This window comes from Macaca thibetana, chromosome 4, assembly GCF_024542745.1.
Source record: "Macaca thibetana thibetana isolate TM-01 chromosome 4, ASM2454274v1, whole genome shotgun sequence".
Classification (NCBI taxonomy): domain Eukaryota; kingdom Metazoa; phylum Chordata; class Mammalia; order Primates; family Cercopithecidae; genus Macaca; species Macaca thibetana.
The window spans coordinates 70,367,690-70,394,729 of NC_065581.1; the positions used below are offsets into that span (position 1 = coordinate 70,367,690).

Here is a 27,040-nt window from a genome sequence, read left to right on the forward strand (position 1 = left end):
TTCATCATTTTTTTAAGTTCCCACTTTAAGACCTATCCACATAAGAAAATAGATATATCTCTAAGTCATTTTTTTAATCTTGGAGATCACAAATGAGATGATCAAAAACTATTTTAAATATAGATTACTACTGATCATGCCTATATATTGAATATTGTTTTGGTACTGTACAAAGCCAAAAGCTGGAAGCAATAGGGTAGGTCCCACTGTTCCCCACGCAGGCATACACACCAGGGGTTACAACTAAAGTGAGAAGACACATCATGCCTCTGCAAAGTAGATTAGAGAAAAATTTTCCAAGCTGTAAATGGCAGCTTGACAAACAACATTACAGGCTGGATTCAATGAAAACGCTGCAGACCTGGCTCCCTCCAGGGCTATAAATCACAATGAATACACAGAACATTACTGGAAAATGGAGAACAGAAAAGAGACTGTGCAAGTGTTACAGGCCCTCCAGCCTTGGCTCACTGAAGACTAATTGAGGGAGATTCAGTGCCGCAAGGTCTCAGCATCCTGGGAAAACCTGGAAAGCCCTCCTCACGAAAGAACACTGCAGAAGAGTCTTAACAAAGAAATGGAAGCTCCAGACCAAAACAGCTCTCAGGGGAGACCAGGAGGGTAGAAAGTAAAAGAGGACCACCCCTAGGAGTGCAGGGCAGGAGGGAGGACTCACTCTGGTTCTCACTCCCCACCCCTTATTCTCCTGAAAGTTATTTTTTAAATCAGGGAACATCAAGTACGAATAACATCAAATGCAACCTTAAAAGAAAGAGAAATCCCAACATATTATGCTGGAGGAGTGTTATGTAGAAGTGAAGAAGGGCTGGGGGGCATTCTTTGACTTAATGATAATAATGACTGGAGAATTTGTGAGTTAATTACACCTCTGTGAGTCTGGAGGTTTCTCTGCCTGTCAGTTAACCCATCTGCTTCTCTCCCATAGGCTCCTTTCTGAGTCACTTTCTGGTCTTGACCTATAGCCTACAGCCATGGAGAATTGGATGCCCAGGGTCACTGTAGCCAGGCAGGGATGTGCATACAACTGGCTGAGGCAAATGGACTGTGTGATGAGGCTGGGAAGCTTGTCAGTTTGTAGAGTCCAAGAAAGAGCTTTGGAGAGCTCTAGGATAGAGGTCGAGCTGTGTCCTTCGAAACCCCAACACTGTGAGGACAAACGTTTCCTTGAGTCACTTTTGCAGGTTTTTTTTTTTTTAATCTTGAGCTGTTCATTGATTTATTAATTCATTTATTCACTAATCAAATATTCACTAAGGACCTACCAGGTATGCTGTGAGCCAGAGGCATGGCATACATTATATAATAGCTGTACACTGAGATACTCATATAGTCCCCATCCCTGTCTGTGATGATTCTTTAAAATTATTTTCCTAGTTAAATCAGGTGGAGAATGTGGTATATTATGCAAATACAGTCAATCTGCTACCTTAAGTTTCCCTAATGCAAGTTACCTCATCCACAATTTATGAAATTGTGCCTACAGTAATGATGTCAATGTAACACAGAAGTCAGAGATTATTTTTCTCATATAACAGCAACTCAACATACAACACATTGGCCTACCTGAATGCACCAAGCTTGAAGGAATGCAGTACTGCCATGTCTGCCTTCTTTATTTTGGATACTTGCTCTTCCTTGGAAGTTACTTAGGCAGATCTTCCCAGTCTTGTGCAGAAGACACAAACATAGACGATGAACAGAAGTAATCCATCATTAGCATCACCACATTGTATGCAAAGCCAACACCTCTCTCTACCTGTGACATATGACAGGGTGACCTTATCTCCATAATGCAGCAGCCTGAATATTTACCAACATCCCAGTCCATCAAGCTCTCTTTACCTATGTGTTAGTGAAGGCCAAGATTACTCCAGCATTTCCTTATTAGAATTTGACATGCCTTTTTAACTGTACTTTTATCTTATTAGAATTGTTTTTGTTAGGTCTCTGTTTACAAAGTTTCCTAGGTTTAGAGTGGTTTGGTCGAATTCTATTTTTATCATAAGCCCTGTTCTTTTTAGTGTGAAATATTGCCCCAAACTGGGTTTTCCAGCAATGTATATATGGCAATTGTGGCAGGAAAGCCCATATTTAAGTGGATAGAGTTCACCCATTCTGCCTATTCAAAAGCACACTGTATTCTGATGGATAATGCAGGCTTTCAAGTGAAAGACATCAACACCACAAGCTAAGTTTGGGGGGTGTCATCCTTAGGTCCCATAAATCAAAAGGATAAAACCTGCATCAGTACATGGTTTGGAGTATTCTTCATCCAATCAAACTTTTCTACTCTCCTTTATCCAGCTATATTAAAGAAATCTTTAAGCTTTACAAACCTATTTATCAAAAGTTCAAATTTTTAAAATTGGCATAAATTTGAATAAAGGAAACTATCAGGCAGTTTAGATTGAAAAACAATGTTATAGGATGTTAAAGTTAGAAACATTTTACAGCTATTACTATAGCACAAACAATATTTTATTAAAAATATAAGACAATCTGATTTAATAATTATAAACTTTCTTTTTCACTTATTTACGTATGTTGACATTTTCTTAGTGCATAACACCTATAACATTGGGATCATTCTGTCTTTTCCTATTTTTAACCCACAGTAAAATTCCAAGTATTTTTTAGAATTAAAAGGTTTAATTCTTACCTTATCAAAGAGGAAAAAACAAAGCCTTTTATCTGTCCACTCACAACACAGGACACTTCTTACACCAGATGTGTGGGGAGTTTTCCCTACATGCAAAGCATGTGATCAGTTCTACAGTGCCAGCTGGATGTTCTCTAATTCAATTCAGTTCTGATACTATCTACCTGGAGATAGCGTCACATCCCACAGATCTTGGGGCTCAGTCCCACGAGACTGCCCCAACTTTCAGATGCCAATTGCAAGCTTTAGATTTGTTTTCTTACCTGTGCTTCCAACCAATCAGCTATAGATCAGAGTTCTCGTGACCGTCTCTTGGGCTCAATTAATTTGCTGGAATGGCTCACAGAACTCAGGGAAACACTTATTTCATTCACCAGCTTATTATAAAGAATGTTACAAAGGATACAGATGAAGAGATGCGTAGGGCAAGGTTATGTAGGAAGGGGTGCCAAGATTCTATGCCCTTCCTGGGCACGCCATCCTCCAGGAATCTCCAGATGTTCATCTGTACAGAAGTTCTTCAAACCTTGTCCTCTTTTATTTTTATGGAGGGTGCTTCATTACATAGACATGATTGATTAAATCATTGGCCACTGATGATCAACTTAACCTTCAGCCCCTTTCTCCTCCTTGGAGGTTGGGTGGTGGGATTAAAAGTTCCAACCCTCTAACCCTGTCTTGGTCTTTCTGGTGACCAGCCTCCATCCTGAAGCTGCCTAGGGGTTTCCAGCCACCAGTCAATTCATACAAAAAGACACTTATCACTTTGAAGATTCTAAGGATTTTAAGAGTTATATGCCAGGAAATAAGGAGGAAGACCAAATATACTGTGTATTTCACAGTATCACACCTTGCTACACATAGGCTTCTCACATCCTGATCTTTCCTACATCTCTAGGCTAATTTCTGCACCAATTTCCCTTGAAGGTACCCACATATGCACCAGTGCGTGTGCACACGCACACATGCTCACACACACAGTCATATGCTACACTCCAGCAATACTAAACCATTCATATTTTTCATGTACACTGTTTCTGTGCCTTTAAAAATAATGTTCCTTCTATTTGAAAAACCCAGTTCTACCACTTCCCTTCACCATGTTAGTAATTCCTATCCATTTATTAATTCTCAGCTCGCTCTCTTCTTGAAAGTTTTCCCTGACTCTCCAGGAGTTGTTACATTCGCTTCCCTTGTGTTCTGGGGTTCAACACAGCACAAAGGGAATGGTCTGTAGCAGTGGATGGTCTGTAACAGTGTTTATCATACTCTGCTACAGTTGTTGGTTTCCATACATACTTTTATTTCTGTTAGATTGAAAACTACATAAGAATAGGAACTATTTGTTAGTAGTCTATGTATTTCCTAGTATGTATCACAGTACTTAGCATACAGGAGATGCTCAATACCTATGTGAATAACCTGACCATTCAATCTAAGGAAGCCAGCAGTGATTCTCCACATGTATTCCTGTTTTTTTGTCTTTATAGAATTTATCACTATTTGATGTTCGCTGGCGTATTTGTTATTGTCTTTCATTATTGGTTTTATTATACATCAGAGCATAAGCTCCCTAAGAGTGAACGCTTATTGTTTTGTTCATCACTTTAGCCACAGTACCTAGAACAAAATAGGTATTCAGTGCCTGGAGCAAAAGAGATGCAAGATAAAACTATCAACTGCTTGAACTGAATGAGTAGATTCAGGTTTTTCTCTCCTGTACTAATAGCAAGCTTTTTAATAAATAAGTATATAGGTTCAGTGCCTCCATGGAGACATTAAAATACTCTGGTTTCAATTGATCTTGTAATTTTCGCAATATTAAATTCCAAAAACAATTTTTCACTCATCTGGAAGATCTATAAAGGCAACTGTAATTAAGTAATGTGGAACACAAGTTTCAAAGTCTAAAATAAAGTGATTATTCGCTCATTTTGTGCTTCTTTTTTTTTCACTCTTCCTCATTTTTTTCTGAGATTCACTTACCCTTCTGAGTCTGGGACAATCAATCATTTATGTTATTAAAGCAAATATGCTAATCTAATATCAAAGCAGTATAATCATTAACATTAAAGAATAATAGTATAACATGAGTCTGTAGCCAACATTAAAAATGCATAAGATCATATAACAAGAATTACTGCAAAGACCTAGCCAATTATTCAACACTAACATATTTTAATTAAAAACTAATTTAGTAATAACCAAATGATTCACTAGTGATCTCTAGAGGCAAAAAAAAAAAAAAAAAAAAAAGGACTAGTGTCTTCAAACAGCTTCCTATAACATTTTAGATCAACCGAGCCTAGTCAAACTAAAACATAGTTATCAGTCCCTCCTCAGACCTCACATGATACTTTTGTTTTTCACTTTTGACACATATTTTGCTTTTGAAGTGGCTCATACCTATAATCCCAGCAACTTGGAATGCTGAGGAAAGGGGATTCACTTAAGGCCAAAACCCCGAGACCAGCCTGAGCAACACAGTAAGACCTCATCTAGCACATGCCTATAGTCCTAGCTACTCAGAAGGCTAAAGTGGGAGGACTGCTTGAGCCCAGGAGTTCAAGGCTACAGTGAGCTATGATCATGCCACTGCACGCCACCCTGGGTGATAGAATGAGTATCTGTCTCTGAAAAAAAAAAAAATGCATTAACCAAGCATTTCTTGAGTGCCCACTGGTTCTAAGTTCAATGTCCTAGCTCATTCCTGACCTCATTCACGCTTAAATGAGAGGACCTAAAGTAAGTAGAATGGGAGCCTAATTGGTTACAAGAGAGGAAGGGACTCATTTCCACTGGCAATTGAAGGAAGCTTCCATACATGGAGACATTTGAGGTGGTTCTAGCATCACAAAGGTCTTGGTCAGTCTGGCTAGATTTTATGGGGGTCAGGTAGATGAACAGAAGCTCAAAGGAAGATAGAAACAGAGAAGAACCTACTCTTCTGAGTACAGTCATTTGAATTTTATGCTGTAAGTGATTGGAAACTGAAAGGAGGTCGTTAAGTAGCACAATAACCTGATCAAATTTGGTTTTGAGAAAGATAATTCTGACTATGTCTTGAGGAATAATTGGAATGGAGAAGGAATAGTGGAGGGCAGGAAGGAATGGAGGCTGCTACATTGCCCAAAAGCTACATAATGAGCATCAGGACCAAAATAGAGGCAGAAAAGATGGAGAAGAAAAACTGAATTCATAGAACATTTCTGAGGCTAAGCCATCAAGGGGTGGTGTTTGAGGTGACAGACTGGAGGTGAGGATTTCTGCACTTTCTGATTTGGGGGCATGGTCAGATAGTGATGACATCAGCTGAGACTAAGAACACACGGTGCTCAACAATTTCAGAGGAGAGATAGGCTGGTTTTAAATATATTACATTTGATTCATTTGGGGACCATCAGAAGGTGTTGGAAATACTTACCTATAGTCCAGGAGATGAGGGAGTCTGGATTTGGAGATCATGGCTACATAGGGAAAATGAAGGGACCTTGTGAGGTGGAGAGTGAAAAAAAAATGGATAAGGAAAGAGTAGCCACCATTATGATGAGGAAAACACTCTGAAAACAGACCCAATATTAACACTCTTCATTTTGGTATTAAGCCCCTAGGAACCTTCATTTAAAGCAGTGCTTCTGTTAAAATTTAGACTTGAGGCATTTCATCAGGTGCCTTCCCAAGACATGGCTTAACAACTGCATCGTTTTCAATGCTAGCATTTAACTGGTTAGAGTATTAGCTTACAGCAGTCTTCATCCAAAGTCCTGGCAGTCCTGGATGACAGAAGCAAAACTGGGGATGGAGTCTTCTTCCTTTGAAAGAGCTATGGATTAACATTGCATTGAGGACTCATTGAAATCAATTTTTTTAAAGAGCTCACTGGGAACCATTCTTAAACCATTTTTTATCTAGGATAAAAAACCAGAAATCTTTAGGGTAATTGCAATCACCTGCTACTGACAATTTTCCTGAAGGACAAAGGGATGGAATTCTCCAAGAAATGGAGCACCTGGGAAGGTTTAGTTTTTTTTTATCTACATAAATATCATTGTTTGCAGGAAACTAGCATCATCCCCAAATGTCAATTCTCTTTCCAATAGTTACTGGATCAATCAAAATTGCTTCCTAACGCATCAAAGGGAATGGCTTGCTCTTGACAACCACTCACCTAAGCTATTATGTAATAGCTTATGTAATAGCTATTATGTAATAGCTTATGTAAGCAGTCAGTCTTTACCCTTCAGCCTCTGGCTTAAATAATCCTGGCCAAATACCTGAGCAGCAAATATCAATATAGGAGTTCAACCACTGGCACAAGCACCTGCATCATTAGGACAGAATGATTTCAAAGGACAAGGTAATTAAACGAAAAAAAAATAACCTTAGCTTACCCACATATCTGAACCTCCCTTGATATGCCATCAACAGAGATGATAGATAGATAGATAGATAGATAGATAGATAGATAGATAGATAGATAGGAAATAGATAGATAGACAGGTAGATCTCAAAGTTTGGGGTTTGCAGCAGATGAGGGCAGGAAAGCAAAAGAGAAAAATTAATTACTTGGGAAAATCTCCAAGAAAAAAAAATTCATCTGAAATTAGGGATTACTCTTTCTCTTGACTCAGTAATATTCAGAAATATAGAGTAATGAAATAAAATCTTAACATAATTTGACTCTAGCCAGAGTCATAATTCAGTTTTATGTTTCTTTCAACTGCCAACAACTTTTTTTTTAATTATAAGATGGAAATTTCTAACCACTATAGTGACTAGCAGCTTTTTATAAGACTGACATTTCAGATGAACAAAAACATTATTCAAGGAGATTCTCTTTCCAACAGACAAAATGTGACCAAAGCAAATAACGACATTCGACTGGTATGAATCAAGGCCTAGCCTATAAATGTTTAGTGCATTCTGCATGACAATAGTCATCCCACTGCCCACCTTCCTGCCAGCACAGTGTCTCTCCTCAATACTCAAAGATTTCAGTTAAGTAATAGTATCAATTATAAGCCATATGCTTTTCTTAATATTTTGAACACTCAACATTTGATTGAGAGCCAGGGAAAGATAGAACTATTATGTCCCTAACTTCCTTAGTAATATTCTCAATTTATGGCCACTCCTTTACACGCAGTGCTAAAGTCAGAAGATAAGATAAATTCAAAGTCTCTTCTCCCCAGCTTTGGCTTACATGCCAGAAAAAGTGAAAAGTGATCTAATTCTGTCTATTGTCATATTCCAAAGACATCTGAGCCAGACATTTGTCAAAATTGGAGGAAAGGATGGCAATTTTACCAAAACTGTGGCAACATAATTTATACTGTAGATTTTCCAGCAGAAGAAATTGAGCAGTTGAACAAGATAAGCAAGCATTCTACAAACTTAAAAATAAAAACATTTCAGCCGGGCACGGTGGCTCATGCCTGTAATCCCAGAACTTTGGGAGACTGAGGTGGGCGGACCACCTGAAGTCAGGAGTTCGAGAACAGCGTGCCCAACATGACGAAAACCCATCTCTACTAAAAATACAAAAAACTTAGCTGGGCATGGTGGCACGCACCTGTAATCCCAGCTACTCGGGAAGCTGAGGCAGGAGGATCACTTGAGCCAGGAGGCAGAGGTTGCAGTGAGCCGAGATTACCCCACTGCACTCCAGCCTGGGCGACAAGAGCAAAACTCCGTCTCAAAAAAAAAAAAAAAAAAAAAAAAAAATCAAGTGTTCTGAATTCCCATTTAAATGTATTTTGGAAAGTATATAAAAATCAAGTATAAGATAGTTCTTCCCATATCTGCTGTTTTTCTTTCCTTTGTTGCCAGTAAACAATACTAAATATCACATTGTTTCTCATCTCCTCAAAGACATTCTTGGAAACTTGTCCGTTCATGGCCACGTTGAGGACCAGGGCTGAGTAGCTGTGGGTTGGCACTTGGCAGTGAGCAGAATAGTATTCACTTGAAGGTTCTCATAATTATGAAAAATCATCTAATGAGGATATGATATTTATATTTTCAAGCTTCTGCTTTTAGCACGCATCAGGGAATGCCTTGTTCTTAGCTTAGATTCTCATTCCTATTCCCTTGCCTAGAATAGACATACTTATGAATCTTGTCCCAGTTTCCATGCCCTGATCCTCGGATCATCTCCAGGTGCCCATTCCTTTCAGAGGGATCTTCTGTGTCTACCAAAACCTGGTGAGGGATGAGAGCAGCTGTGGTCAGAGCACAAATCCAAACTTCTGCCCAAGGCCTTTGTCCTGCAGTGTACTCCCCTTTTCTTGCAGAGTAAAAGCCAAAGTTCTTACAGTGACCTAAAAACTCTGTAGGGACACAGTCTAGTCAGCCATTCCCAGATAGCCTCACCTCCTGTCCCTCTCCTTTTACCCAGTCTACTTCAGCCACCCCAGTCTTCTTGTTCCTCATTCACACTCAGAGTTTTTGCACCAACTGATCCTTCTGTCTTGAAACTTCTTTCATCAGATATCTGCTTGGCTCCCTTATTAACTTTGAATTTGCTCCAAAAGGCCTACCCTGCTCCTATTTAAAGCTGGAAAACTTCCAGCTCTTCCAAGCACCTTCATCCTCTTTTATCACTCTCTATAGCAGTTATCTTCCAATGCTCTATCTTTCTGTATTCCAGTGTACTTGTTCATTATGTTATCTGCTTGCCTCCACTAGAAACATCAAGTGGACACAGATATGTTTACTCTGTCCACTTCTGTATCCCAGCATTTAGAAGAGCACCTGGCTCATAGTAAGCACTCAGCAAATATTTAATGAGTGGACTTATTTTGTTTAACAGAGTTAAAGTGATTTCTATGTATCGGGTACTGTTCTAAGCACTGTAAAAATACTTATTCATTTAAAGTCTGGTAACAACCCTGTTAAGAATGGATTTTTCATTCTAATTTTATAGAAAAAAAACTGAGGCACAGAGAGGTTAAGTTAAGTTGTACACATTCCAGAAGTGGCAGAGCCCCTCCATGCTTCTATCCCCTGGGCTCTGCTAAATGAATGAATGAGATATAGTGGAAACCAGTTTTTCAGCACTTGGTCCTGAGCGTCCCACTCTGATCAAATTAATGATCCCAGTGTTTGACACTGACCCAGTGAAGTCACTGTGCTGGCCGTTTGCTTCCCCAAAACTTGTAGCTTATTAGTTATTTAGAAGCCAGTATCAAGGAGAAAGAGACAAGTAGGCCTTATTCACTGGGATAGGTCTACCTTTTAATGGAAGTATGAAAAGGATCAAAACAGAATATGCAAATACAGATCAAGGAACTAGTGAAGATAGGGCTGTGGAAATGAATCTCAAACCCCTTGGATCAGCGGTAGACCCTTCCTTCTGTTCCAGCTTGCCATGCTTTGCTAGGCTAAGGGCTGCCTCCACAGATTGCAGGAAACTGGAGCTTACCTGTGGGACAGACTGACACATATTTGCATACTAATTTGTACAATTAGCTGTAGCTTATTGGAATGATTACTTCAATGTTTGGGAAACATTTAAGATGATTGAAAGGGGGTAATTAGCATTTGGGAGGAGGCATATCTCCTATCAATTTTCCTTTGAGTCAATACTTAGGGAATCTCTGCTAACAAACTGTTGCCAAATAAAGATCCTGTTGGGTTTTCTTCAATTAATGAGATGGCTTGATTGTAATTATTCCATTAATTGTTTAAATGCAAATAAGTGCTATTAAGGGTCTTGAAAAGTGTTTCCTCTTAAATATGCTAAATCTTCCCCCTTGTCCTCTCATTTCTGTTCTGAATTTGCCTAGTAAATCCTCTTTAAATAAATGATACAAAAATAATCATCACCCAAACTCTAGTGGTATAATCACAAATTCTGAATTAATGGAGTCTGAATGGAAGTGATGAAGTGTATTAGTGTTATGGAAGAAGATAAGATTCCATTGAATCCGTATTTACTATGCAAACAAGTAGCGTAATAAAACAGAAGAAGTTGTAAAAATGGGAATTATCAACAGTGTAAACAATTTATAGTCTCTGATGAGATACCAATCTTGGATATATAAACCAGTCTTTGAATACTGTACTTTCAGTGACTCTAGATACTCTTTATTATGGGGGAAAAAAATTCTTGCCTTAATACAATTCTATTCCCTGCCTGCCAAGATATGGGGCTGGGGGACACTGTACTTTCGGTGACTTTAGAAACTCTTTATTATGGGGGAAAAATGCTTGCTTTAATACAGTTCTATTCCCTGCTTGCCAAAATATGGAGCAGCAGAGTCTCCCCAGCTCCCACACTGCAGAGAGATGCTTGGGGCTTCCACCATGACAAGACAGTCCTGTAGGGAGGCGTGAGAGCATTTCCTCCCTCAAGGCTTCATGGCTGGCCTGGAATGTAAGCAAGGACGAAAAAGGGGATGCAAACAAGAGAGAGGCAAGAGTTGTTTCCCTTTCAGCTTAGGAAATTTTTCAGAGTTCTCCTTTTTTCAAGAGGAGAATCCACTGCTGTGGGTTCCTTGTTCCTTTTTCCTTCAGCCCAGCCACCCCATTCACTCTGAGCCAGGCTGTAAATTTGCTTCCTGTGCACCTTGCTCCAGGACTTCTTTTGTCTAGATTTTACAAAAGGTCAACTTGACACTGCTGTATCACTTTACATCTATTCAGGCATCCCATGCTGCTTAGGAAATAGTAAGAGGTGCACTTTCTCTCTCCAATGCATTCTTTTCTGGGCAGACTCTTAGTTCTGAACAGACACTTATTTTTGCCCCGAGCTTATTTCTTGTTAATGTCCTGTAAATTCAATATATGGGTCTATATTTCCATGGCTTTGGTCACTAGCTGTGTACAGGATGCTTTATTAGTTAAAACTGTGAATCAGTCCTCTCATATATCATTAAACTACTACCATGGTCTCCAAATCAAGTGTCATGTTGCCAGGTAGGAATAAGTCTACAACCAAATAAAGGAGCAGAAGAGTAGAGGAGGGTTTCAAGTTACTGTGGCAGATCAGTTTCCTCCTATACTAAGTGATTTTCCAAATCAATTCAAGCAATGGCAATTCATCCTGCTGTGGATGGAGGCCATCACCCATTAGAGGTTGTTTGGCAAGTGTGTGTGCATAATGGGTGGCAAGCAGGCAGTGATGTATTAAGATATATTGATGATGTGAGCAGAGGTGTCAATATTATGACAGCAATAATATTCCAAACACTACTGTGAGCAAATAAGAGTGATGGCTTATGTACAGTAGGAGTCATCTCTATCAGAGATAAAGGCTACACTTAGCATGCACGGCATTTTCTCTCCAGCAGGGAAACTTTTGAAAAACAAATGGGAATCAGAATGTAGCTTGGTAAATAACACAACAGAGAAAAAGATTATGATAGAAACAAAGGATGCTCCCATGAATTCCTGGATTCAGCTGTCAGGATAATTCACCATTAAATCTAACTGCTAAATATTTGCCATGTGCTATGTGTTATGCTTAGGGAGCATTAAAAAAATGCATTCTAAAACACTTGGAAATTGCCCAGGTAGTTCTCTTGTTTTTATCCTCAACTCAGTTTTTTTTTAAGCCAGTATAGAAACATTGATTCTTAATCTATTGTTGAATGGTTCAAATGAACAACAAGCAGAAGAGCTCATTAAATTAGTTCCAGATTATCTCTGATCAGGCCCTTCATCTTACTCAATTTAAGAGTATACTTGATTTATGGCATGAATGGTCTTGAATGATTTTGATGGATGACTGGAAACAATTAGAGATATAAATAAATAGCCCAGAATCATGACAGATTTCATGAAGAATACACTGTGAAGATTCACATGGTTAATAAAATTGAAATTATTAAAATAAAAGATCCTGCATATATTTGATTTTTCTTTGTGATCTAGTTGTTCAAAGCGGCAGAAAACTTTAAATTTTCCTTAATTTTGAAAGTATGATTAATGGAATATTGTTACAATACCATTGATTTATATACTTTGAGGATAGTTAACTTCTTTATGTTTATTAGAAATTGCACTGAGAGCTAATATGCGGTTTCTATTTGCGGTGATATGTTCTGTTAATAGGGCCTCCTGTCAGTTTTTATTCTGACATTTTTGCCTTTCCTGTCCTTTTGCATGAGCCTTACTGACTGAGTTTCAATATCAAGTTCTGAAATCAAGTGAGCATATTAGTGTGCATGCAATATGCACAGAAAGGTGTGTTTTCCTACCTCTCAAAGCTCACCAAAGGATATTATTCATATTGCCACCAAGTACATTTACACCAATAATATATACTTTGGTCATTGGAAAAATAAATAATCTTAGGTAATAAAATGCACTTTGGTGCTTATAAAGGAAAATAATCATCATATATAGAAGAGGAGGAAGGCAAGACTAGGTTTTGATTCAAAATGTTTTCTGTTTTGCTAGGAAGTCTAGAAGGAAATTGGCCAAATGACCTGAGGAGGCAGGGAGATTTCTCCCAGTTGCACATGTCGGTCCACAAGAAACCTAGGGGCATGGAAAGAAAGCAAGATTGTATCTGATTTCTACAGGACTCCAACACTACCCTGCCGATAGCCTTTTCTCCTCTGAAAGCCATGATCCCAAAGGTTTCCATTTCTTCCAGGTTTTTCACATTCTACCAACAAGCAGAATGTCTTCCCCACTGACAGCTCAACCATTGAGCTTCTCTGAGTTCTACCCCTTCATCAACACAGCCTTTGCTTTCTTAGTTACTGAGTAAATAAAACACACTGACCACTTCTGCTGAGCCTTCAGGAGCCACCTGGCTCCACCCTGAAGTTCCGTATTCTCCAAGAACTAAGACATTTGGAGATTCTGCCTAAATTATGCTCAAATAAAAGGGATAACCTGTCTCTCACTTTCTTTCCCCCAGCAGCTTGTCTTAAGAACCATGGTGTAACCATTAGTGAAAAATCCTTTCAGGCTAGTAAAATGTAAAAAGAGAAGAGATATCGGGTAACCACAAATGAAAATATAATCATTCAGTGGTATAAACCATAGGAGTGAAATTAGGTAGTTACTGTCCTCCAGCTTACATTAATCAAAATAAGCCCACACTGTCACTAAGACGTCTTGCAGTAAGAAGCCATTCGCCCTCTCATTGTAATTAGTGTCATAAAGCTGAATAGACAGGTCAGAAATGAAAATCATAGGCCAATTAACTTATTCTCATTTTTCCACCTCCAGCTAGTTCTTTTTGAGAATTTTGATTTTAATAGATTAATGAAACAGTATGCTAATTGGGTTTTGCTGAGCCTGAAGCCTCGAACTGAAGGAAACTTCGACAAACATTTGGCTAGGGCCTGCTCTCGGAAGAGGAGCTATGATAATGGGTAAAGCAGTTCTCTAGAAACCACCACTCAGCAGAACTTCTGGCACATGGTTTTGTGAGTTGTCTAGTCGTGTGGCTTATCTTCCCCAATAGATTATAAACTCCTCGAGGGTGACAGAACACATTGCTGATCTTTATATCCTGCATGTTTATGGTATTCAGTAGACATTTATAAAACGAATTCATGAAAAGCAGAATATCTAGGAATAAAGTCAACATTGTAGAGCAGTTAGTTATGCTAAACTCTGTAAATACCCTCAAGGAAGAAGGAAGAAGCAGATTTTCTGGAAATCAAGGGATCTCCCAGTGTAAGAGCAATTCCTTTGGTCCAAAGAAGGGCAGCTGTAAGAACGGAGACATAACTCCTCAGTAAGAAAAGGTAAAAATTCTGAGAGTTCTCTAAGAACATGCCCAGCCCTGACCTGCCTCTCACTCTCAGTAGCACGGAAGCCGTACTATCTCTTGTCTTGACACAAGGGTCCACTTCAATTCACAGGACAAATATCACCAATATGAGAAGATAAGATTTGCTTTATAGTCAACTTGGCTGACATGTAGTTATTTCTCAAGGTCAGGATAGCTCTCTAAATAGAAATACTTGTTTGTTTTAAGGAATTTTATTTAAATTTGTGTATCTTAAATTTTAATTTTGATCTCGGCTCACTGCAACCTCCACCTCCCCGGTTCAAGTGATTCTTCTGCCTCAGCCTCCTGAGTAGCTGGGATTACAGGCGCCTGTCACCATGCCTGGTTAATTTTTGTATTTTTAGTAGAGACCAGATTTCACCATGTTAACCAGACTGATCTCGAACTCCTGACCTCAGGTGATCCGCTCACCTCGGTCTCCCAAACTGCTGAGATTACGGGCGTGAACCACTGCTCCCGGCCTCATGTAGTTCTTAAGAGGAAGAAAAGCCTCTAGATTAGTGAGAAGTAGACAAATTAGCAATTTGAATCAAATGAAAACTTGGTTTGATTTCATTCATTTTGGAGACTCTTTTGATGTTTCCATTTTGATCTGATTCAGGACATTCAGCTTTGATTCTAAGTTGAATTGGTTAATTTGTGATTATTTTACAAAATCATAACAGAATAGGTATCTGGGTCCAGTTCAAGGTGCAGCAAGCCATTTTCAATGTTTCCAGCTTGGTGTTTATGATTCAGACATGAATCATTTGGGCATACAGACACGCCCAAATAGAAACCTCAAACCAATTAAGGTATAAATAGGTTTCGGATGGGGGAGGATGGACAACCAAAAAAACCTCAGCGAGGCTCCTCCACAAAGGGCACCACTTCAGCTTGGCCCCTTGGGCAGACTTCACCTGTGGCAGGTAAAGGGGAAAGCCTAAGACATCCTCTGCCCTGATGCAGATGTGACTTACAGAACATAAAACATAAACACAGAAGGGATCATATCTGGGTGGCTGCTCATGCTAGGCAGGCATTATAGCTGCTAAGAGCCAACCCATCCCTAAGAATCTAAAATCACTACAAGAGAGGACAAAAGTCCTCTCATCATGGCATCCCAACTAGTAACTGGGATGCATAGGGCCACTCCAGGTAGGCAGCTAGGGGTAAACCAGGAATGTCCTGCTGTTCCCAACTCTTTTCCCCAAGAAGGGGGCATCCACTTGCTGCCTCCAGCCCATATGGTCTCAACTCATGGCCTCAATACCTGATGAAAACCAGCCTTGATCCTTCCTTAGTAACAAAGTGTCAATCAGTCATTTGAAATGAGCATTTTCAAACTATTGCCCTCCCTATGATCTTCTGAAGAACCTCTGGGATAAATGAACGTTGTTATTTAGGTATGGTTAAATGAATTACTTTTCAGGAGCAGATTTATATATTAACAGGTGTGAAAAACTTGAATGGATAAATCATTTATAAAGAAAATTCAGGAATCAACTAATCCCAAGGGGGAAGACCTACTAAGACACTAGATTTTGCTGGAGCTACTCAAATTAATCTATATCTTCCTAAGACTTCCAATCAATGAGGCTAGCTGCAGTGACAGTCTGTCAAAACAACCTCAGTCATTTTTCTCCAAGGCAGGAAGCATCCATACCCCTTCACACCTTAATCTAATTTCCCCCATCTCCACCCCACTCCTACCTCTATGACCCTCTTCTCCCCATACCCACCCCACGAAGTGTCTACTAGCCAACTTAGTGAAGTTCTGTCATGCTCTCACAACCACCTCTGTGCAGCAATGATTCTGTAAATATCCATGTGTCCTCAACTCCAGGTCAAATTAGTCCCTTTGGTAAAAACATTCATTCCCTCAAATTCTCTTCCAATACACTAATATACCTTCCCAAAAAGTAAGGAGAAGTTTGAAAGCTAGCTAGATTGATGATGGTATGTGATATTCTGTAAGTTATGGCTAGTAAGCATGTTTTTAGGATATTTTTCTGCTCTCCAAAGAGACAAAATTCCGGAAGATAATTTACTTTTGTATATTTCCACATTTTGATTTAAGTTTGGAGCCGTCGCTGGATCTTAATTTCATTCCCCTAATATGTGTTATACTAGTAGAATTTTCCACATTACATAGAATTATAACTGCAACCCTTCTGACTGATGCCTTCTTTTTTTGCGTTTTACGATGCAGTTTACGTCACAAATTCTTTCCCTGCAGGGATTATGTAAAGAGGCCTGCTGATCTGCTAGCCCTATGTTACTTTAAGTATATGCACACACACAAAAAGGAACAAAAATAGCTGGGAATTGATTATGTTGATATTCTGAATAAAAGCAATAGTTCTAATTATGTATGTCTAATTAGCCACAGCTCTTCAAGAATTGGTGCAAATGTCACAGGGTTTATAATGTCGGCATTTCATCTTCATGAAAATGCTATTTGATGGCATAAAACCAGAAAAAAACTAATGGTCACAGAAGACAGCTTGTAGATTAGACAAAGGTCACTGTGTTTTAATGAACAGTGCTGTTAATTAATGAGAAAACAACTGGAACATGAGTTTTTAAGCATTGTGAATTTGTACCCAATCTGCCTAAAACAATTTTAAGTAGCTAAAAACAAAATAACTGCAAGAACATAATTTAAACCTCAAATGGTACAGCAGAGTTCTATATATCAATTAAATTGAATCACAGTTCTCAGGTATGACATATGAAGAGGCTTCTTTAATGTCTGGAAAAGAGGGTTAATATGGATTGGTATTCTCAAAACACATTGTAGATAAAATTCAGGACTAGCTCTACCACTGCCTTTTTTTTTTTTTTTTTTTTTTTTTTTTTAAACAGAGTCTCGCTCTGTTGCCCAGGCTGGAGTGCAGCAGTGAGATCTCGACTCACTGCAAGCTCCACCTCCTGGGTTCACGTCATTCTCCTGCCTCAGCCTCCCGAGTACCTGGGACTACAGGAGCCCGCCACCATGCCCGGCTAATTTTTTGTATTTTTAGTAGAGATGGGGTTTCACTGTGTTAGCCAGGATGGTCTCGATCTCCTAACCTCATGATCCGCCCAGCTTGGCCTCCCAAAGTGCTGGGATTACAAGCGTGAGCCACCGCGCCCAGCCACCACTGCCTCTTAGGCTTCTTAATTTCCCTATCATTTAAGAAAAATAAGAAAGGTCTTCTACATTTTACCAAAATTATATGAGGACAAATGAGGAAACACTGTAACTCCTGCAAGGTAAGTGATAAAAATAATAAACATTGATTGCCTTTGCTTTTGTAAAGAGCTATCAAAGCCAAGCTTCTAGGGGCTTCAATAAGGAAGGACAGGACCATTGTTAATAACATCAAATTTCCACTACAGCTTTCCTCCAGATAAGTCAAATATTCTGAATATTATTCACTAATCTCTTTAGCTACCATTTCAGTAAACAGCGAGTATTTTATTTCAACTAAAACCAAGCAAGAGAAAATGAACTGCTTTATCCTTAGGTACAGTGGCAAAGGCACCAGAACTTGTCTCATGGCTTACCCAGCAAGGGTCAGAAGAACCAGCCCTAATTTAAATAATCTCAACTGAATGTAACAAATTTTTATATTTTCAACTGATATGAAAATAAAACAGTGAGACCCCATCCAAAGGGCGATTTAAAGAGTACCTCTAAACAAAACACAGTGAGATCAGACCCAGCATCTGGATTTGAAGAAGAACACATTTCCTCTTATGAATCTATCCCATTGTCTAGATTGCTGGTAATGGCTTTTTTTAATGTAAATTGTTATTGAGATAATTGTAGATTCACATGCCGTTGTAAGATATAGTAGACATATCCTGTGTATACTTTACCCAATTTCCCAAAAAGGTAATATTTTGTAAAACTATAGTATAATATCACAACCAGGATAATAATATTGATACAGCTCACAAATCTCATTCAGATTTCTCCAGTTTTACTTGAATACATTTGTGGTCAGGGGGCAGTATTAGCTCTGTACAGTTTTATCACATGCAGAGATTAGTATATCTAACACAACAGTCAAGATATTGGACAATTCCATTGTAATGAGGATCTCTCAAGTTGCCCCTTTCTAATCACATCCATCTTCTCCTTCACACTTGCACACCTCTTCCCTTTCCCAGCCTGATGCCAGCAACCACTAATCTGTTCTCCATATCTGAAATGTTTTTATTTCAAAAATGTTATATAAATGGAATAATACAGTGTATAACTTTTCAAGACTGGCTTTTTTTGTGCTCAACATAATTCCCTGGCAATTCATTTATGTTACTCTGTGTATCAATAGTTGATTCATTTTTATTATTGAGTAGCATTCCATGGTATGGAGGCAACAGAGCTTGTTAAACCATTCTCATAGTGAAGGATATCTGTGCTGTTTTGGGGGTCTGGTCATTATGAATAATTCTGCTGTGAACATTCATGTACAGGTCTTTGTACAAACATAAGTTTTCACGTCTCTGACATGAATGCCCAAGAGTACAATTGCTGAGTCATATGGTAACAATATGTCCAATTTTATAAGAAACTACCATGCTCAGAGGGACTATACTGTTTCACATTCCCATCAGCAGTGTTTGAATGGGCCAACTTCTCTGCATCCTCCCTAGCATTTTATATTGTCACTATTTTTGCCACTATTTTTTGCCACTATTTTTTATTTTATACATTCTGCTTGCTGTGTAGTGATATATTGTAATCTAATTTGCATTTTTCTCATGGCTAATTATGTCAAATATCTTTTCATGTGCTTCTTTGCCATATATGTAACCTCTTTTATGTATGTCCTCTTTTATGAATATCCTATTTATATCTTTGCCAATTTTCTAATTGAGGTTTTGGTTTTTTACTGTTGAGTTTTAAGGTTTCTTTATATATTTTAGATATTAGTCCTTTGTCAGATATGTGGTTTACAAACGTTTTCTCCCAGTCTATGGCTTGTCTTTTCATCCTTAGTACCTGGGCTCTCATGGAGTAAGTTTTTACTTTTGATGGAATCCGATTTCTCATTTTTTCCTTTTATAACTTCTGCTTTTGATGTCAAGACTAAGAACTCTTTGCTTAGTCCAAATCCCAAAAATGTCTCCAATTTATTTATTTATATATTTATTTATTTTTTGAGGCGGAGTCTCACTCTGTCGCCCAGGCTGGAGTGCAGTGGTGCAATCTCACTGCAAGCTCCGCCTCCCGGGTTCACGCCATTCTCTTGCCTCAGCCTCCCGAATAGCTGGGACTACAGGCGCCCACCACCGCGCCTGGCTAATTTTTTGTATTTTTAGTAGAGACGGAGTTTCACCGTGTTGGCCAGGATGGTCTCGATCTCCTGACCTCGTGATCCGCCCGCCTCGGCCTCCCAAAGTGCTGGGATTACAGGCGTGAGCCACCGCCCCCAGCCGTCTCCATTTTTTTTTTACTACAAGTTTTATTATTTTATGTTTAATTTTTAAACCCATGGTCCATTTTTAAGTGATTTTCATAAGATAGGAAGTATAGATTAAGGTCCACTTTTTTGCCTATAGATGTTCAATTTTTCCAGCATCACTTGTTGAGGGCTCTTCTTCCTCCATTGAAATGCTTTTTCACCTTTAAAACAAATCAATTGAGCATATTTGTGTGGGTCTAGTTCTGAATTCTCCATTCTGTTCACTGTTCTATATGTCTATATGTTCTATATGTCTATCCCTCCACCAATCCACAGTCTTGATTACTGGAGCTATAATAGTAGGCGTTAATATCAGGTAAAGTGATTGATCTTGTTTTATTCTTCTTTGACAGCATTGCTTTAGTTATTCCAGGTCCTGTGCATTTCCATATAAATTTTAAAATAAGTTTGTATCTACCCCCCAAAAAAAATTGCTGAGATTTTGACAGGAATTTTATTAGACCTGTAGATCAATTTGGGAAGAATTGACATCTTTACTATGTTGAGTCTTCCAATTCATAAACACGGTATTTCTCCTCACTTATTTAGGTCTTCTCTGATTTCTTTTATCTGCATTTTGTAATCTCAATGCACATAAACTGTGTGTGTTTTTCTAAGTGGATATTTAAGTTTTATTTTTATTTGGAATTATTATAAATAATATTGTTTCTAATTTTCATTTCCATATGATCATTGTTAGTATAAAGAAATGATTCATTTTTTACATTGATCATATATCGTGCAGCCTTAGTGAACTCACTCGTTTCAAGGGTGTCTTCGTAGATTCCTTTGGATTTTTCTGTAGACAGTCATGTCATTTGTAAATAGAGACCATTTTATGTTTACCTTTCCAAACTGCATGCCTTTTTTTTTTTCTTTTATTTGGTTTATTGCAGCAACTATTAATATAACTTACAATACTATGTTGAATAAGAGTGATGAAAATATACATCTTGGTTGTTCTTAATATTAGGGAAAAGCATTCAGTCTTTCACTATTAAGTACGATGTTAGGTTTGTTGTAAATGCTATTTATCTAATTAAACTGTTAAACCTCTTTTCCTAAGTTGCTGAGAGTTTTTTTAATCATAAATGGGTGTTGGATTTTGTCAAATGCTATTTCTTCATCAATTTATATGGTTATATTTTTTTCTTTAGCTTTATTGTATAATGCATTATATTGATTGAGTTTAACCATTGAGCTAGCCTTGCATACCTGGAATAAATCCTACTTGCCTATATATTGACTGATTGACTAGCAAAAATATTTGCTAATATTTTGTTGAGGATTTTTGTGTCTAAGTTTATGATATATATTGGTATGTAGTTTTTGTTTTGCTTCGTTTTATTGTCTTTGTCTGGTTTTGGTGTCAGGGTAATACTGACTTCATAAAAAGATTGAGAAAGTTTTTTCCCCTCTATTTTCCGGGAGAAATTGTGTGAAAATGATATATTCTTATTTAAATGTCTGGTTGATTTTTCCAGTGAAACCATTTGGCCTGGACATTTCTGTTTGGGGAGATTTTAACTATCAATTCAATTGCTTTAGAGGTTGGTTATAGGGCTACCCAGATTGTCTATTTCTTCTTTGTTGAGTTTTGGTAGCTTGTAGTTTTACAGTATTTGGTCCATTTCTCCTAAGTTATCAAGTGTATGTGCATAAAGTTACTCATAGTACCCTTCATTTTTTCAGTGGCTGTAGAATCTGTAGTGATATCCCCTATTACATTCCTGACATTGGGGATTTTTTGTCAGCTTTCAAGAAAGAGATTTATCAACTTTGTTGATTTTCTCAAGGAACTACTTTTTTGTTACATGGATTTTCCATATTGTTTTCCTGTTTTCAGTTTCATTAATTTATGCTCTTTTCAATATTATTTCCTTCTGTCTTCTTCCTTTGGGTTTATTTTACCCTTCTTTTTCCAATTTATTGAGGTAGGAACTAAGATTATTAATATGAGACCTTTCTTCATCTATAATGTAAGCATTTAGTGCTATAAATTTTCTTCTCAGCACTGCTTTTACTGCATCCTACATATTTTGTTATGTCATTTTTTATTTTCATTCAGTTCAATGTATTTTTTTAATTTTTTGAGACTTTCTCTTTGACCAGTGGATTACTGAGAAGAATATTGTTTAATTTCCACATGTTTAGAGATTTGCTTGTCTTTCTGTTATTGATTTCTAGTTTTATTCCATTGTGGCTTGAGAACACATTCTGTCTGATTTTATTCTTTTAAACTTGTTGAAATTTGTTTATGACCCAGAACATAATCTATCTTAATAAATGTGCATAGATGCTTTTTAAAAATGTGTATTCTGCTGATGTTAGGTGAAATGTCTCATATCCGTCAGATCCTGTAGGTTGAATGTGTTGTTCAGATAGTTCACATACTTGTTAAATTTCTTTCTAGTAGTTCTATGCCCATAGTTCTGAGCAAGGATAAGGTGTGTTAATGAAGTCCCCAAATACAACTTAACATTTGTCTATTCTTCCTTTCAACCCTATTAGTTTCGCTTTATGAATTTTGAGACTCTCCTGTCATTTTTCCCTCCCTCCTTAAAAAAAAAAGCAGCAAACAATATTTCTGAACAATAGGGCTTGAATAAAGAACTTGTAAATGTAATTTATCCTGCCTTACTGCAACATAGGAATAGTGCAGTGACCTTGACATACCTAAGAACAATGGGCATCTGTCATTTGTTAAGAACAGTGGACATACTGATGTCATCTGTTTCCATGAAAAACAAAAATTACTACACAGTAGTGTTCAGGGACACAGGCCACATTTGGGATTTTCTTGGGATCCCTTATAATATGAGTACTCACAACTGGCGTTCCAAATGTCCTGGCATAAGTAGGAATTAGGGGCAGGATTAAAAAGTGGATCTGCCATTTAACCTAAGTTGGGCACAGGCACAACTACATGGGCATTTTGGGCTTGAGTATGTTTTCTGTATTTGGAAAGATGTGCTGGATTAACAACAAATGATCTGGCACTTTATATACCTTAATAAAGGAACAGACTCAACTAGCCAGATATACATTCAAAACCAAAACAAAGCCAAAACCAGACAAAACCTTCGGATTATTAATGAGTGTATGTTGACCCTCGTTTTGGTTATCTGCATAAAGTCATCTTTGAAGGTTTATCCTATAAGTAGTTTTGAATAACGGTGAGTAAGCAGTGATGATATTGGATATTTATTTCCCATCATGAGAAATATTTGTGGATTACTTAGTGCAAAATAAAAGAAGGATAGAATGATAGCTCTACTAGTCCTTTCAAAAGTGCAGCATATCATCCCATGCTCTAACTAAAGAAACAGACATTTGCCTGAAATTTGCAACAAAAATGCCACTTTTATAAATTTGGTAACAGTTTTTATCCTGCGAGTAGAATGGGAGAGTGGGGAGTAGGTTAGAATGTTTACTTTCTCTGCTTTCTATTTCTGTGATGTTTGGAAGTTTTAATAAAGACAATATATTACTTTTACAATTAAGATATTATGATAAAAATCTATAAATATTGTTCTACATTATAAATGTTGAATCAACCCTTGCTTTAAAACAAGAAAGGGAATTATTTTTAAAGGAAAAACAATTTTGATAAATTAAGTGCTTGTTCCTATAGGGACAACAAGATGACCGTGCTAAGCTTGCTCCAGAAATGCTTTTGTTTTACAAATTCCATTTGGTTTTTCATTCTATCACTGACTGTTTAATGAGCCACTTTAGCTGGCCTTTCCCCAGGGTTAACTCACAACTCTTCCTAAATAATCTCAGTCATTTTCCTGGAGCAGGTGTTGTTTTCTAGGCAGCTCTTGCCAAAGGGCAGCATAATAATTAACAAGCTTCAGATCGGAAGGATTCAGGGTCTCATTTCTGGCAAAGGATGTGTGTCTCACACTGTAATACTTTTGAAACTTACTGTTTTTTAAGGGGATTTTGACACTGTAACGAAAGAATTCAGTATACTTCTAAATATTTGCTTCTTTTTCTCTGAGAACAACTCTCGAAGATTTAGAGATTATGTCACTCCTTGCAGCAAAATGAAGCTCTATTTTCTGTAAAACTTGCCATTATATTTCAGGATTCGCTATTTTATTTCGGATATTTCACATGTTACTGGGTAGCTAAAGTCAGCTACACTATAAATTCCAGACGAGAGAGATCCATTATTCAGCCTGCACATTTAGTATTGAAACTGACTCCCAAATTTGCAAAGTATTAGTGACTTGAAAAGGAAGAGCATTCCATGATAGGAAATGCAGACAGTATGAGGTTCAAATGCTCTCCAGATTTAGTTTGATTTGGAGAAAGGAAATGTTCTTAACTTTAGATATTAACAACTAGATCCTTTAGACAAAGTGCCTAAATGTCCAAAAATATCCATAGAGCTTCTTACTGTGGTTTGCTTCATAATGCTTCTCTCTGATATGTCTTATCTGATATTTTAGGAGTTCGTGATGATTGTCGTCTTTGGTTTGGAGTTCATCATTCGAATCTGGTCTGCGGGTTGCTGTTGTCGGTATAGAGGATGGCAAGGAAGACTGAGGTTTGCTCGAAAGCCCTTCTGTGTTATAGGTGAATATCAGAGTCTCAGATACCTGGACTGATGACACCAACATTCTTTTCTTCTATCTCCTGTTTTGCAATATTTGATTAATATTAAAAGCTAACATCCATGGAGTACTTATCATGGACCAGGCACTCGTGTTTTGAAAATGTTGACTCATTTGATGTTGACTCCACAGCATTATGAGGTAGATATTTTTATTATCCCCATTTTACAGTTGAAGAATTTGAGGTGAAGAGAGGCTAAGTTATTCATACAGCTGAATTCATACAGCTACTAAATGGTAGAGCTGGAATTTTAGCCAGGCAATCTGGCTCTAGAATACCCACTTATATCAATTAACTTACATGGAAATACATGGTGCTCCAGTGTTGCCCTGATTTAGGGGAACATTGATTTCAGTGAGTATAAAAAACCCTTTTTGCTCTACAATATGACACCAGGTTATGCTCTGGATCAGCTGGAATAGATGGCAATACATTGATACTGGTAATGCATATCAATTAACATTCTTCAAGAATGATTATAAGTACAGTTTACTTAATGCATTGGTAACTGTAGACTGGACAAAGTGCTCTACACCCTAAAATATGAGTCCTCCACCCTCCAACCCAAAATACCCAAATACATAGCACATCTCTGCACCTCCCTAGCTGCTATGGTTTCTGAGAGACATCATTCACCCGGGTTCCAGCTTGAAATTGTACTTCCTAATGAAGATGCCATAGAGCATTCTGGAATTAAGATCTGGCATTTCTCAGTAATATTTAAAAGTATTATAAAATTGAAAAGTCTATATATAAAAGCTATTATTATTATTATTTAGCAGCTAAATTTGGCTTTCTTGCTTTTTTGTCTGTCTCGCTTCTTAGGCAGCCATTCAAACCCAAATACTGCAAATTCTTGATGAGGCTTGTTTATTTCAACTATTTTCAACCTGAAAAAGTAGGTTTTTAATTTACAAAATAGTTTAGGCTATCTTCTTCAGCTAGCATAGGTTTTCTGTTTTGTTTTAGGAGTCAGGAATTATTGAGTGATCTTCTTAATTTCCTCCCTTACTCCTGTTCCCTATGGTGGGGGCAGAGTGGATTTAGGAAGAAAGTGTATCACCATCCATGGACACTGTTAAGAAGAATCCTTTATTCCATACTTCTTTCATAGTATGCACATCTCAAAAGTTTCCACTTACTAAACCAGAATTTATGGAAATGTGGCTGTGTGTGAGGCATTGGTGTTACAATAGTGAATCTAGTGGAATTCTAAGTTAAATCTATCTTAAAATACCTGGTTTGGCCCTCATGAATGCAGTCTGTTTGTCCAGCTATCTATCTTCTCCAATAATAAGCTTTACTTCTTTTTGGAAGCCATCATGCTAAGGTATGGAGCAAAGTAGGTGGTAACTCCAAGCCTTGCAGGTTCATAAAGCCCCAAGGCATATTAGTGAAGGCATTAGATATTTCTCCCTGGACATGGTTTTTTCTCTCTCAATTCGCTACTCAGGCAGCATTACAAAGGACTGTAACTTGATGTGAAACTACTGCACAACAAGTACTTTCTGTCCCATAAGGGGCCCAAACAAAACAATTCACAAGGCAGATGGTTAGCCAAGATTCACTCAACTTCTACAGGATAAGGTCAGTTCATGGATGACTGGAAAAATGTTTCATTCCAGATTTTAAAACCAATTAAAAGTTGGCTTTGTTCCAATTCCAGAAGCAATGCCAATGTATCTCTGGCCACCATGCGAAAAAGAAAGCTTTTTCCCAGATGTCTGCTGCCTTTTGATAGCTGTTTTCAGCTATGGATACATCAACACATCTTAGTCCTTTGGTCTTTGTCTTCCTGTCTCAGGTCCTTGAAGGTCTTGATATAACATGTAGTTCTAAAAATGGTGTTATGTTATCTGTAATCTTACTTGCCTTTGGACCTATCAATAGTGACCTTAAAAATGTAGTATGATGCCTGGCGCAGTCACTCCTGCCTGTAATTCCAGCCCTTTGGAAGGCTGAGGAAGACAGATCACTTGAGCCCAGGAGTTTAAGACCAGCCTGGGATGGAAAGACCCTGTCTCTACAAAAATTTAAAAATTAGCCGGGCATGGTGACACAAACCTGTAGTCCCAGTTACTCAGAAGGCTGAGACTGGAGGATCACTTGAGCCCAGGAGTTTGAGGCTGCAGTGAGCCACGTTCCTGCCACTACACTCCAGCCTGAGTAAAAAGAGTAAGATCCTGTCTCAAAGAAGTACTAGTATGACATGGTTTAGGCATAATTGCAGTTTTGTTAACCCTTTAGACCTTTTCTTTATTTAGATATTTTACCTCTAGTAAATTAATTGCTTTGGAAGAAAATTTCACAGATAAATATATAATGAATCCCCATTAGAACAAAGTCTACATTTGTACTTACAGTTAGGATAACTATGAATTTTTTTAATCTTTTATTAAATGTACATGTTTGACCCATGGCCCAGCTGAATGGATGTTATAGTGAAGCATGTCCAAATGTGGCTTATCAGTATGAGGTCAGTAAAATTTAACCTACACTAAAGAATCAAACATCACCTTCCTAAAGGCAGCGAGCTGT

General features: G+C 37.8%; 1 protein-coding gene across 4 annotated transcripts in view; it reads left to right on the forward strand.

Annotated features, from left to right (window-relative positions):
- KCNQ5 (potassium voltage-gated channel subfamily Q member 5) overlaps positions 1-27,040 on the forward strand; it is a 567,929-nt gene that overhangs the window by 380,894 nt on the left and 159,995 nt on the right. For all 4 annotated transcript variants that reach the window (XM_050786501.1, XM_050786498.1, XM_050786499.1 and 1 more), the window contains exon 3: positions 24,337-24,463. In XM_050786501.1, the coding sequence (XP_050642458.1) occupies positions 24,337-24,463 (127 nt within the window). The remainder of the gene's footprint in view (positions 1-24,336; positions 24,464-27,040) is intronic.